Source organism: Kryptolebias marmoratus, linkage group LG24, assembly GCF_001649575.2.
Source record: "Kryptolebias marmoratus isolate JLee-2015 linkage group LG24, ASM164957v2, whole genome shotgun sequence".
Lineage (NCBI taxonomy): Eukaryota > Metazoa > Chordata > Actinopteri > Cyprinodontiformes > Rivulidae > Kryptolebias > Kryptolebias marmoratus.
The window spans coordinates 737,038-751,464 of NC_051453.1; the positions used below are offsets into that span (position 1 = coordinate 737,038).

At 40.4% G+C, this 14,427-nt stretch overlaps 1 protein-coding gene across 4 annotated transcripts; it reads left to right on the forward strand.

Annotated features, from left to right (window-relative positions):
• The first annotated feature begins 635 nt into the window (after nucleotides 1-635).
• Nucleotides 636-9,327, forward strand: eef1db (eukaryotic translation elongation factor 1 delta b (guanine nucleotide exchange protein)). 4 transcript variants are annotated; one of them, XM_017429111.3, is made up of 9 exons: nucleotides 636-790; nucleotides 6,423-6,540; nucleotides 6,935-7,006; nucleotides 7,383-7,445; nucleotides 7,613-7,703; nucleotides 7,907-7,998; nucleotides 8,093-8,290; nucleotides 8,379-8,573; nucleotides 9,207-9,327. In XM_017429111.3, exons 2-9 carry the CDS (start codon nucleotides 6,427-6,429, stop codon nucleotides 9,243-9,245), a joined length of 864 nt encoding a protein of 287 aa, XP_017284600.1. In that variant the 5' UTR covers nucleotides 636-790; nucleotides 6,423-6,426; the 3' UTR covers nucleotides 9,246-9,327. The 4 variants fall into 4 exon arrangements, with proteins under 4 accessions (XP_017284600.1, XP_024864568.1, XP_037830065.1 ...); XM_025008800.2 differs by lacking the exon at nucleotides 636-790 and adding an exon at nucleotides 1,098-1,116; XM_037974137.1 differs by lacking the exon at nucleotides 636-790 and adding an exon at nucleotides 4,804-6,044.
• The last annotated feature ends 5,100 nt before the right edge of the window (nucleotides 9,328-14,427 follow it).

The window sequence follows — 14,427 nt, forward strand, 5'->3', positions numbered from 1 at the left end:
AAGAAAATTAAATATACAGTTTTGTCTGTGAGTAAAAGTGCATTTCCACCACTTGGGACAAAAAAACAGCCGTATTTACAAGATACCATCATAATTACAACTTTGCATCTCAGTATTATATAATCTCATAATTATGACTTAATGAATTACTATTTCAAACAATGACTAAGAATCTCATAAACTATAGTATGACCTAATATCTCATCTGCTATTTCAAAATGATCTAACTTATGACTTCTGCTATTTCATAGTGATGCAATAGATAAAAACAAAAGCTTAGCATCCCATAAATATGAGATCATAAGTCAATTATAATTATAAGGCACTATATCATCCCAGATGGAATCTTATAATTATGAAATAAGTCAAAATGCTGATAGTATTTCATATTCATGACTTTGGAGGTTGTATTTAATCATAATGGCTGAAATGGGTTTCCATGTAAATCAGTGCAGCAGCTGTAATAAAACAAGTCATAAAAGATGAGCGGTAATGAGGCATAAGCAGAAAAAACACGGATAGATTAAAGAATATTAGTCTGTAAATTAAACTTTGAAATAATATGTAATTTAGAAGCAACAATGGTTAATTTTATTAATAGTGATTGTGAGTATGAGGGGACCTGATGGGCCGGAGCTCCCCTCCCCCACGTCCTCGAAGATCACTCCGCTGCTCCTGCTTCCTCCTCCTCCTCCTCCTCCTCCTTCTTCCCGTTGTCACTCACGGCTGGAGAGACACGCGTTTCCCCCGCCGGCCTGCTCCGACACCAAACAAAGACAAAAAGGCAGCAGTAAGTATCGTCAACGCCGGCTGACAGCCGTATTTTCAGTGTGGGACCGGATCGCCGGGACTAATTTCCAGGACGAGTAAACGTCCGCGCGCGTTTAGCTCGAGTTAGCCGAGGCTAGCATGTTGGCTAGCTGGGGCTGTTAGCTAACGCGGCTCGGAGCGGCTGTCACGCCTTCCCCCTCCCGGGCTTCAGGGACCTCCTGTCACCTCCCATCTAAGTGTCAGTCAAATATTTTATCATGTTTTACTGCAAGCTGCGACGTTTTATCACGAAATGCTCACCAATGTCGCCCAAACGCCGATAAAAAAGGACGGCTAATTGTCGAGGTTAGCACCTTTTTAGATAATGACACCTCAGCTGAGATTAATTTATCTGCCTCTGATAGACAGGTTGTTGACATGAGAGACTTTTATTCACAGTTACCTATTTGTCTTATTTAAATACAGCGTTTGTTCTGGGTTTTTATAGAAAATAAAACAGAATGACTGACTCCATCTTAAATGCTCAAGTGTCCTTGCCCGTTTTCCAGCCTCTTTAAACCCTTTTTGTAAGCATTTTTACTTCAATTTGAAATATTTAAAGTGGTCCTTATACATTTTGGTTGTACAGCACTGTGCAAATCACTTTAGTCATGCCTCAATACTTCCTTCAAAGGAGCCAGACTGTCTTTAAAGTGGTCGTGATTGATAGTTTTCAGGTGTTTTTGAAGGTTTTTTTTTGTCCTTTCAGCTGTTTTAGAGGAATGGTTTGCTTGTTAAACTATATTCCTCTGCCCTGTGAATCATCCTGGAATAAAAGGTTTAGAAACTAAAAGGACAAACCAGTTTTGCATCTTCAGAAAGCAAATAACTTGGCAAAAAACATAAGTTTTATTTGGATATTTAGGCACTTTTATTACCAGCAGCTAGTGCTGAGCGATATGGAAAAATCCTATATCACGATATACCCCAATTACTTTGTCAGTTATTCTCTGAAAAATATGAAACAATAATCTAATTTCTTACCTTTTTCAAGCTTTATTTCGAAGTGACATTTAACTGAACTTTCACAAATGAGATCTGCTGCATTTTAGTGCAGCAATATATATGTACCTGTTAGACGTAACAGTATCGAATGACAACAGACTCCATTATCTTCGGCAGGCTATATTTTCACTTTTCACAACTTGTTTGACCTTGCACTTTTTGGATTGTTAAATATTCTTTTTCGTGGTTCTTCTTTAAGTGACAAAAGAGGTTTGTTGTGTTGGCGTCAGATGAGAAAACAGTCTATTAGCAGAGTTAGCATTAGCAGAGTTAGCATATTACCTTTTTCTGCTCCGTGTCGGACTTCTTGAACCAAATCACAGACGTCCCCCTGGTTTTGGTAAAAGTCTTTCTTCTTGGGCTGCCTGCTAGCTGTCTCTACTTGTTGCGACCCCGAGTTTGATACTTCATGCGTCTCCATCTTTCAGCACTTATGGTGAAAACACGGCGCCGCACAGAAAGCCCCACACGTAAAGCAGCGTCATGTCGCAAAACGGAGGTTCTTCGCAAAATAGTTATTTTTTCTTATTATTTATCACTTATATAAACTGAATTTATGCAAAGTGACAACACCAATACATTCGTCGTAGCCTACGTTATGAAATATTTACATGCATCATTGATACACATATGATAGAAACGATAGAAGAAAATATATCAGATAGACATTTTTCTATTGTCCCCAAGATATGTATCGTTTTATCGCCCAGCACTTGCTGAATGTATAAAAAATACCAGAAAACAAACAAATTGACCCACATTAAATGGTATTCTAACATAAAAAATGCGATTCTGAGTGAGTTATTAGCTGAAAATGTGTCACACAGTAGATGAACTTAAAGATGTTTTTATATCTCGTAAAGACTTGAGTGTTGGTTCACTTTTAAAGCACACCTAATGACATGTACCTGGCACAAAAACTGGAAAGGAAACGAATGGAAAAAGTCCAAATATACCCCTGAAGGAAAAGCTTCCTGGAGAAGTAATAATTAAGGCCACTTTAACAAACAACATGTTCAGTTTTAAACTTTTCCACAGTACCTTATGTACACAGACATGTCAGGTTTAACCACATTTGGATTTCTTGTGGGTAATTACTTGAAGTTGCTGTCAGGAACGCTCAGCGGAGCACAAAGCCTGCTGCTAAAAATACCTTCCAACAACAAAAGAAAACAGTAATGTTTCTGATAACTGCATGAAATCTTTCCTTTTTATTTGCTGAACACAACATCTGTGACCCATTTTAAATTTACGCCTTTAGGACAAACAACGTGCCGCCTTCACAGTTTGCATTTTGTAGGTTTGTAGTTTCAGAAATATAAAATTGTAATTGTTTATGTATCGTTTAAGTCACTATATATCAAGACAGTATGCAATCTTTGTATGTGTTACATATAAACTATGTATATATTTACTGGTTTTTAAGGTAAAATTTAGGGTTTGATGTCTTTCCAGCATGTTTTTAAGAAAATGTATAAAAATTTGATTTACCAATAAAACTGGGTTAGAAAGGTGAGCAAATAGATTTTATTTAAAGATTAGAGGAAACATTGATAGATAAGTGAGTCTTCAGGAAACATTTAAGGCTTTAATTGAAGTTCTTGTGCCAAAGAATTTATTTTAAATTTTCCTCCAAGTTTGAAGTTATAACATGTTGGATTTTATTGTTTTATGACCTTTTTTCCTGTGACTTCATATTCAGAAGTAGAGTTTTGTCTTTGAAGCATTCAGATGGACTTTTTTTTTTAAGCTTTGCGTCATTTATTTACCGTCCTAATTGTACTGTGGGAGTGTCAGATTTATCAATGTTGCAAGGTGATGATTGTTAAATTTCTTTTTTAACTGCCTGCGGTTTCCTGGATGAAAAGAACTTGTTGAGCGTTTGACTTTGACACTAGGTTGAGAGCAACACTTTTACCGAGGAAGGTGAGTCGAGAGCTTAAATTCTGATAAATGTCGAGCAGGAAATAACTTCCCAAACTGCAGTGGTTCTCAAACGTTTCGTACCGTTACCCAAATCGACAGGCCTCCTCTTCGGCTCAACAAAACTACTTTTAATTTGGGAAAAAAGATAAAATATAAGACAACATTTACACCACATGTCACTGTGTCAAAAATGTGACTTTGGTTTTGTGATATTCTCTTTTTAAATTTGGAAATAAAGAACAAATAAGAACCGCACTTTGCTAGAAGAATAAAAAGATGTCTCCATCAGCCTCGGATTATTCAAAAATAGATAAAAAATGTGCAGTTATTTTTTACAAACCATAGCACGCGGCAGTTTGTGCACAGAAACCCAACAAATGTAAATGTATAACATCTTAGTAATGTCCAGTTATTTAAAGCTGCAGTGAGTTTGTTTTATTTTTTAGCAAAGGTCATTTTCAGTAAAACTAACCCGTTCCTCTCAGTATTTTTAGGCCCTAAAGTTAAAACTGGATAAAAACTGGACCCGTCAGGCCCTTCTATGGGTCGTGCCCCACAGTTTGAGAACCACTGCCACAAAAAAGTTCCATTATAGTATTTTTTTGTTTGTTTTTTATTGTCAAATTATCCAACATTAGGGGAATGCAACCATTAAACTGCATGACTTGCATGATGTGATGTAACACATTTATATCTTGCATGAATCTGCTTTGTTCTTGTTTAGTTGTCTTAAAATGTATTTTAAAATTTACACAGTTAGCTTTACTGTACTAAGATGGTGCAAGTAAAATTTTATATTCTGTAACAGCAGTAATATTAATAAGGGACTACACTGTATGAAGTCCTTGCAGCTGTTTTAGGCTTCTCTCTCTCTCTGTTTTAATAAATTTGTTGATCAGTTAACAGGATTATTCTGCATGAACACCATCCAGTTTCCAGCATGCTGCTTGTTTTTCTTAGTATTTGATTGTAAAGTCTTAGATATGAGGCATGCCTTAAAGATGAACCCTTTTGTGTCTTCCTGCCTCTTTGTAACTAACCCAAAAGCTTGTACTTGTTGTTCTCTTTTTGTTCTACAATGGCTGAAAGATGTCTAAGAAGATCTCCCAGTTCTCTGTCAAGGATCAGTGGGAGCATGATCAGCCTCCCAGCTGCTGTCAGATGGACCAGCCCACAAAGGCAGCACCGGGTTCTAGGAAAAAGGCAGAACCGGGCCAGAAAAACGGAGAGACGTCGTCGTCCCCAGAGAACGGAAGCTTGAATGGAGATGGGAAGCGCGGTGGGAAAAGCCGCCGCCGCAGGAAACGCTCATCTAATCCAGGGAGTCGCCCCGAGGGGAAGGCAGAGGAAGTGAGAAGTGAAGGAAAACCCAGAGACCCAAGCAGTCACACAGCCGAGCAGCGCGCTGTGTTGATAGGGTTGCAGTCGGAGTGTGGCAACGTGTGGTTTGAACGCAACGTTTACGAGCGAGCAGAGAACCTCTACCACTGCTGGCTGGCCAACTCCACCAACGGGACGTCCCAAACAAACCCCTCACAGCAGTCCTCAGGGAAACGTTCAAACACTCCATCCACCGTGGCGCCGGCTTGCCACCACGTCGTACAGGCGGTGTGGGTCAACAAGATGACCTTTGACCAAGCAGAGCGCCGCTTTGTCCAAGAATCTGTTCAGCCATCAGTTCCAAACTCTCTGAACCTACAGCGTCCATCTAATCTCTCCACTGCGTCGAGAACACCCGATGAAGGGTATCAGTCTTTGGCCCCGACTCCTGCGACGCCCGTCCAGCAGGCGGCGGTCACGCCGACCGCTCGGCAGTCGATTAACGGGCTGCCCCGCATCCCGGTGGAGCTGCTGAGAGAGGTGTGGTTAGACAAACCTCTGTACGATCGCGCTGAAGCAGCCTTTTACCAAAACCTCTACGGCAACAATTCCTTCAAACGGCCAAGCTGCACCTCCACCTCCAGAGGCAGTGAGCACCCTCAGAGCCTTGTGGAAGAAGAGGAGGAGGAGGAAGATGAGGAGCTGGTGGTGGAGGAGAAACGGGTGGTCCCGCAGATCAAAGCAGAAATCTTCCACGCTCTTCACCCGATCCAGGAGGAAGAGGAGCCAGCCGAGGTCCCTGAGGTGGAGGAAGAGTCGGGAGTCGTCTTTTTCCTCCACCCGGACAGCGAGCGGGTGTGGCTGGATAAGTGGCGGTACGACGCTGCGGAGGGCCGTTTCCACGGCAGCCGTGCGGTGACAAAGAGTCGGAGGCCAGAAGCAGAAACGCCATCAGTTGCATCTGTGGCCCCAAGAAGGGACAAGTATGAGCAAACCGGGAGAGTGGAGCTGCTCCAGATGCTCCAGATGTTTCAGTTCATTTTCATCGAGTTTTCTGTTCCCCATCATGTTTTCTTTGTTCACCTTTATGTTCATTCATCTTGGTTTTATTTTCCTGAATGACTGACTGATGACGCATCATTATTTTATTTTTTCCATCTTCTTTTAAGCATTTGTACAAGTGGGGAGTCTAGTTGTTTAGAGTAGTTAAAAATAACCTCTAAGCCATTTCAATCTAAAATACTCAGTCCTTACTGATCGTAGGTTTAACTTCGAAGCAGCAGTAGCTTAAATACTCTTTTGTTTTTATTTTTTTCACGACTTCCTGTCCTGACAACCTTCTCTCTCTTTGTCCTCTGTAGAAAAATGAGTTCGGTGGACTTTTTGGCTCAGGAGAAGATCTGGTTTGACAAACTTCGTTACGATGAAGCAGAAAGACGGTTCTATGAACGAATGAACGGGTCTTCACACACCACACAGGTGACCTTTGACCTTTCTGTTTTAGGTTCTTATAACTCATATTTATGGAAATTGAACTGTAAGAAGAGGTATTTGATCAAAAATAGCTATATTTACTGATATAATGAAAAAGGTTTAGCTCTGAATGACATCATCTGGTGAGCGTTGGCTCAAATACATTTAGCCTTTCTTATCTAATTTGTCTCCTTTCTTCCTGGAAATCAACCCCAAAGAAGTAATTTGTTTAATTCTGAGCCTCGGTGTGAAATAAGTTTCAAAATGACATCTTCAGCCTCACCCAGGATGGTGAAACGATGCTGAACAAACTGTAGAGGTTTTATATTTCTGACTTCTTAAATCTGTTCTTTTATGAAGTCAAAAGAGGAAGAAAATGAACCTTTTTTTTTTCTTTTAGGATGCTGGAGCCAACACCATTCTGCAGGACATCGCTCGAGCTCGGGAGAACATCCAGAAGTCTTTAGCAGGGGTAAGAGTTGATTAAATGCAATGCAGATATGAATATAGCAACATTAAATGTTTCACTTGGAGCCAGGAAGGATAAAGTACAGTGATGAAGGCTGAACGTATCTGCTGTTTCTCACAGCATCGTGGCTCTGTGTGACACATAACATTTTACTGCAAAGACTCTACACGTGCAGCTTTCTGGGCTTTTTTACGTTCCTCTGGTTGTTTCCTTCTTGCATGCAGTTTATTTTAATTCCAGCTGAATCCTTGAGTTCATCTGCTTTCACTCTGATCTCCTCCATAACCTCCCAGTTCTGTTGGTTCCTTGGTTTCTCCTTGTTCCTCCATTATTTCCTGATTTCTTTCCTTTTTCATCCCTGTAACCCCCGTCCTCCAAGCTGAAGAATACACTCTGTAAGAGCGGGTCAGCTGGGCCTTTCCTGAACCATCAGTCCCGTCCTGTAAGTGCCCCCAGCCCCTCGGCTCGTGTGTCAGTGGAAGCACTGAGCATGCTCAGATCAATCTGAGATCTACTTCAGCTTGTAGAAGATAGTCAGTTCGCTTGTAGTTCTGCCTGATAACGCGTTGTTAGATCAGTAAAACCCAACTTTCTGTCCTCCCCGTGCAGAACACCAACAGCAGCACTGGTGCAGCTGATCAGGGAGAAATCATTTCTCGTATCAAGAGTCTGGAGCAGGAGAATCAGAGCTTACACAAAGGTGGGTCTTTCTGTCTTTATAAACCCCATTTCCTTGTCTACGCTTTAGTCTTTAACGTAAACAAATAGCCCTCTTTGTGCTTCTAGTCAAACATGAAACGCATTAAAGTACATTAGTGTTGAATCTTCACTCAGACCTTTAATGATTTAGTAAATATTTCATTAAACATGTTGAAACTCACGACTCTGCTCTCGTTTCTTCAGTGGTGGACGACTTGCGAGCAGCTCTCTCCAAACTGGAATGTCGGGTTGCTGTCCTTGAGAAAACTCCTGCCCCCTCTGCCCCCTGCACAAATGTGAGTGGATCCATAGATGCCTCTGTCAGGATTGCATTATTAAAACAGAAGACAAGTTCAGTCATCATTTGCCTTTAAACCCGACTGTCTCCAGGGTACGACCGTCCAGCAGAAGACCAGCGCTCCAGTTAAAGAGGATGAAGATGATGATGACGATATTGACTTGTTCGGTAGTGATGAAGACGAAGAGGCAGAGAAACTGAAAGAGCAGAGACTGAAAGAATATGCAGCGAAGAAGGCAAAGAAGCCTGCTGTCATCGCCAAGTCCTCAATCTTACTGGATGTCAAACCCGTGAGTTGTGGTTTCTCCTAACAGCCTGAGGCGGCCATCTTAACGCTCTTCTGTCCTGACCCGTGCTTTCCTCTCCTGCCTGCTGCAGTGGGACGATGAAACGGACCTGGCGAAGCTGGAGGAGTGCGTGCGCTCGGTTCAGGCCGACGGGCTGTTATGGGGAACGTCCAAACTGGTTCCTGTGGGTTACGGCATCAAGAAGCTCCAGATCGCCTGCGTGGTGGAGGACGACAAGGTGGGGACAGACCTGCTAGAGGAGGAGATCACCAAGTTTGAAGACTACGTAAGTTCTGCAGAATAACTGTAACTGAAAACATTTTATAAGTTAAATATAGACAGCTACGGTATGTTAATTTAATATTAATAGAAAGGAAATCTTATGTTTTTCTTTCATAAATAAGATGAGCTCAGAATGAACTCTGCTCACAAAGCAATGGCTAAATTACTGTTTAATTTAGACCTCTTGTTAAAGGGATAGTCTGGTCATTTTTAAAGCTCTGTCAGATAGTATGGAGAAAAAGGTCTTTGTCCAGGCTAGGCTAACAAGTACCTGTCTGCTTTTTATAAACTCCTCAAAACCAACATACTGGCGTGAAAGAATGCTGCTCCAGCTAACATTAAACATCTGTGGTATTACACAGATAAACCGTCTCTGCCAGTAGTTGCGTAAACTTTTCACTGACACTTATGTAAGTGTTGCAGGGTAATTATTGGCTGATGTAGCGTCTTTAAAAGCCTGAAAAATAAAACCTCTTTCTCCATACTCCATGCTTTATGATCGGTAACATCTCAAGTTTTAAAAACCTAGTAAGTTAGCTTTGGGTCTAAATTATTAAAAACACATTACTGCCATCATGTGGCCAAAACGTGTCATTATTGAAAGTTTAGATTTATACATCTTTCTGCTTTGTTTCAGGTTCAGAGTGTTGATGTAGCAGCGTTCAACAAGATCTGATCCCTCCTGTCTTCTCATCATGCCTTGTTTCTCTGCTGATTGTGTCAACGGTTATTAATAAAACTAATTCTTGCACTGAACAGATAAAGGCTTCTTTTTCCCAGCTGCACCTCATACAGACACTTAACAATAAGTTTAGATGATTATTAATCCTATATACACTTCTTTTCTCTAAACACTACACTCAGTTTCAACACCAAGTACAACACTTATTTGTAATTTAAATACTAAGCCATAATTATAACAAACTCCTGTATCATCCAGATCAGGGGTAGGCCACCATCCTGCATGTTTTCCTTGTTTCTCTGCTCCAACACTCCTGATTCATGGTTAAATGACCTCTTCATCTTCTGCAGAAGCCTGTTAATCACTCATCGATTCAAACCAGGTGTGGTGGAGCAGAGAAACAAGTAAAACATGCAGGATGGTGGCCCACCCCTGATCTAGGTTCTGTTTTTTAAAGAATAAGAGATATTTACGAACCTGGTTCCAGCTGCTGTGTTCGGTTTGGGGTACAGATGATGGTAGTCATAGATCCCAGCCATAACTCAGGTAAAGAGGCTGCTCATCGAGTCAAAGCGGTGCAGGAAGACCCTCATCCTAGGGTGGGAATCTGCTGGTTTCCACAACAACCAGGGAAGGACTCAGCTGTGTCCCAGTCGGCCCTCATCAGATGATCCCTGAACACAAAGAATAATAAATAAGATGACAGAAAAATAGACTTCTTTGTCCTGAAATTATTATGAGACTGCAAATAAATGATTGTTAAAGGAACAGTGTGTCACAATCAGGGGTGGAAATTAGCACCCCCCACCGGCCAAATGCGGGTAAATATTTGAAGTGTTGGGTGAATTTGATCAACACACACGCCACTGTGGCGGGTTGGCAATTAGAACAGAAAAGGTGTTATTTGTCCTCTTGACATATAGGGGGCAGCAATGTGTCGAGTTGCTGCTGTTACGTCGAGCCGCGTTCCCCCATCAGATACGGTTCCTCCTGCGTCTCCGTAAATAATGACTTATCTATTAACAGAATTGTTTAGAGGGGCAAATATTTCTCATAAAAAAACCAACAAAAAAACATTCTTTTAAAAATAAAATGTGCTAATAATATCATAATACAGAGGAATAAACACAAATAAGGAGTTGTTGGTAAATTATTTTTGTCCCATGTTTTAGAGGGGGAACCGATTATTTCAGACGGCTGAAATATTTAGTTTCCCCCTGGTAACCTTTCCAAAAAACAAATGTCTCCAAATTCACAGGACTTGTTGTCCATGATGAGAGGAATAAACACAGTTAAGGACTTTTTGGTAAATTATTTTCGTCCCATGTTTTAGAGGGAGAACCGATTATTTCAGACGACTGAAATATTTGGTTCCCCCCTGGTAACTTTTGCAAAAAAACAACAAATGTCTCCAAATTCACAGGACTTGTTGTCCATGATGAGAGGAATAAACGCATCATCATATGAAATTACTTTTTGTCACAACAAAAAATAGTGGCTGGTAAAAATCTTAATTTCCACCCCTGGTCACAATTACTGACATCTAGTGGATGAATTAGGAATAACAACTGGGTCTCCAGCATTGAGGAAAAAATATACATCCAGGAGAAAATTAATTACTTTATAATTACTTCAGAGACCTTTATCCATTTTCATCATTTCAGTCAGTTTGCATTTCATTCAATCAGTTATGTTGCCAATAAGGAGACAACAGTTTGTTATTCAGAAATTTGTGGCTGGACTAAAAGTTTTTAAATAATATATAAAGACTACTTAAAACTGGAAAGTGGACCAACATCAGCACATCTCCAAGAAACCTGCATCAGGATTTATTCATAGACATAGATAAGATCCAGAATTTATTAAAAACAATAATCTAGTAGGAATTCAAACCAGTCTTTTTTGTCTTACAGAGTGATGAGTTACTCAAATTGTTTTCTTTAATGCTTAGGGTGTATTCAATTTGAAACGTACTGACCTGAGGATGGGCCTTCGTCGTTGAACCGGAAACGAGGATGGAAAGGTGCTTGGCTGCCCCCCTGCTGGCAGCTCCGGGGACACCTCTGCATATTTCCCCCTCATTTCTTATGAGTGTTTACCTCTTTTACGTGATTAAAACATCTACAAATTTACACATTTCCTTGCTTGTTGAGGCCAGTGATAATGGTTTGTCTCCTGAAACTAATTTACCTTCACAATAAAATAAACCCCTCCTGAAAATGATTACAAACGTTTATTGTCAGAACTGAGTCAGTCATATTATCAGGAATAATGCTTTGGACTGTAATGACATCAGTTGTCCACTAGATGGAGATGTTAAGCCTTTTATATTTTAATATGCGCTTAAAATAAAGGTTTATTGTAATAAAAAAAAAACCCATCTATGAACAAACAGAGGATACACATTCTAAATAAGGGCTAAGACTGATAATTCACACACACTAAATATGAATAAAAAGCACAATGTTTATATTATAACATGTTATAATATTGAAAACACATACTGTCTTGGTGTGTCTGAAGTCATAAACCTTTGTTTGGGTTTACTGGATTTTATGTTCAGCCAATAATATGTCACAAAAACTTGTTTAAGAATGGCTAAAAACAGACAACAAAGAGTCTTAGATATTCACTTTGCCAACAAAGATCTAATAATATGTCTCAGGATCAGAAACTCCAGGAACATTTAGACTTTGCAGCTCACTTTTCTTTGTTTAAAACCTACAAAACATAAAAGCTCAGTGTCGTCAAACAGAAGTAGTCCCACCCCTCACTGACAGGTGTCTGCAGAACAGAACATGCTGCGAAAAGGTAAAACGCAGCAAAGCCTCAAAGACCGTTAACGACCTGTCTGTCAGTTTAATTGTCCCTCCAGCCTGTTTTAGGAGGCCGTCTTCCTCTTCCCATAAAGAAAAGCCCATCTAGTCGTTGGGAGTCTGAAATGATCCCCTGTCGGCAGCTGGATGGATGGATGAGGTAAAAACGAGGCAGACTTACTCAGCACACCTTCACCTTCTCTGTTCTCTGGTCAGGAGTGGAAGGAAAAGTCAGAGAGGAGCAAACAGTTTGGCTGAGTGAGACAGAAAAGCGATTACTGTTGGAAACATCATCAACCCCAAGAGAGGCGGGCAGAGAAACACAATTTCTGGATCCAATCTTCTAATAACGCAAGAAGCTTGAAGTAACACCTGAAAATGAATTAATTCCTCTGCCATGTTAAGAGTTATTTACAAAATAAGAGTTAAGAAAAGAAAACACAAAGCAATAAAACTAGCATTCGTTGAAGAAATGCATATCAATATAAAATAATTGTGTATATTATACAGATCACTGACAGTTTATTGGTCTTCCTGCCTGTGGAATGAAGATGTTGGGCATTCTGACCAGATAAGGAGAGTCTAATAATGCAATCTGTTTTAAAACACAACAAAATAAAATTAATCAACCTGCAAACTTTGTTTCCTTATTAATGTGGCTGAAAACGTTTGCGTGATTGGTCTTTTTTATTGTTGTGTTGCAAAGAGTAATTCAATTAATTGGCTTTGTTGGTAAAAAAGTAAAAGTCCACTTTGGGTTTGACTTTTTGAGAGATGTGGAGGGGATTTTTTTGGGCCCTTTATTTGTTCCTCCATCAATAATAACCCCCTGGGAACACTCGGCTGCTTTCTGTGTATTTGTTCTTGTCAATAGGCAGCAGCAGCTGATTAGATTTAGTTTTTTCTCTGTGGTTGAAGCTGTTTGGAGGATTTGTGGTGCTTTATTGGGTAAACGCAGTCTTCAGGTTGTCGTTCTGCCTCCTTCCACACACAAACAGAGCTGTAATCATTTCCCATGCAGATCAATAAAGCCAATAATAACTTCATGCTGCCAGTTGGCAGTGATGAATGTGCCGACAGACATACAGCTCCTCCTGCCTGGAGGAGAACGGCAGATGACAATCCATCTCTAATTCAGCGTGTTTATTGGTTTTTGGGTGGTGTGACTCCAACAAAAGCTTTTAACCCCCAGTCAGGAATTCATTATTTTATGCATTTGTGTAACTTTAAGGCTTAAAACCATGAAATACACAAAAAGAGTTTATCTAAAACCTCCTCTGTGGATCTACTTTGTTTTGTAGAGAAAATTAATCAACAGTCACAACTCAGAAAACTTTCATTTGGACAGTCTGAGCTGCTTTTCTAAAAAACTGGTGCAAAGCAGAATAAAAGGCCTTCCTGTAACTTCAGCTTGTTAAAAGAATAACATTAGAGTTTCCAAAAGGCTTGAACACATCGCAGGGCCTCACACTGAATTCCAAGAACTTCACAAAACAAATGGTCCCGTCTCCAACCCTCCTCAGATTAGTTTCTGCAAGTCTGAGAAATGTGAAACAACGACCTGTGGGACCAACTTAAGACAAAACAAAGAGGAGAAACTGGGATCAAATTGAGACATAATTAAGACACTTTGTGGCTATATTGTGAAGTGTAAAAGAAAGCTCAGTAAAAGGTTGTTTTTGTAATCATTTAAAGGTGACTGCAGCAGCTCCGTCCTTTCATCACCTCAGCTGGAACAAAGTGCAGTTTGTCGGTGAGAGGACGGTTTCAGTAAAAGTCTCAAACAGGGCCGAGCCACGTGGTCCACAGGACCCGAGGTACGATGTCAAAACGATAAAATACTTCTACAGAATAAAACTTCTGCCTGATTCTCCTGAGATTACAGAGATTCAGTGATGACAACCCGTCATCCTGCAGCAGTCGGATGAAGTTAAAGCAACAAACAAGACGACTCCTGTTTAAAGAATCAGCTGAAAACAATCCAGCTGTTAAACACTTGGCATTCATTCAGTATGGAGGCCTCCAATCAATATGTGCTTCAGGTTTGAATTATTAAACAATGACAGACCCGGGAGCTGCTGCTGATTGGCTGTTTACAGCCCTGATGTGGGCCTCTGGTAAACCCTCCTCCCGCAGCCTCCTCTTCCTCCTCCTCCTCCTCGTCTCAGAGCAACAATCGAGCCAAAATGAAGCAGCATTTGCATGAACTGGGACAAACGGATGAATTAAACATCAGAAAAGTCAAACAAACGGAGGATTCGTCTCTGCTGAGTGACGAGGAAACAGGAAGTGAGTTACCAGCACAAAACTTATAGAGAAGATATTAAAAACATTCACTTTCAGAAGACTTCAGGTCAAAA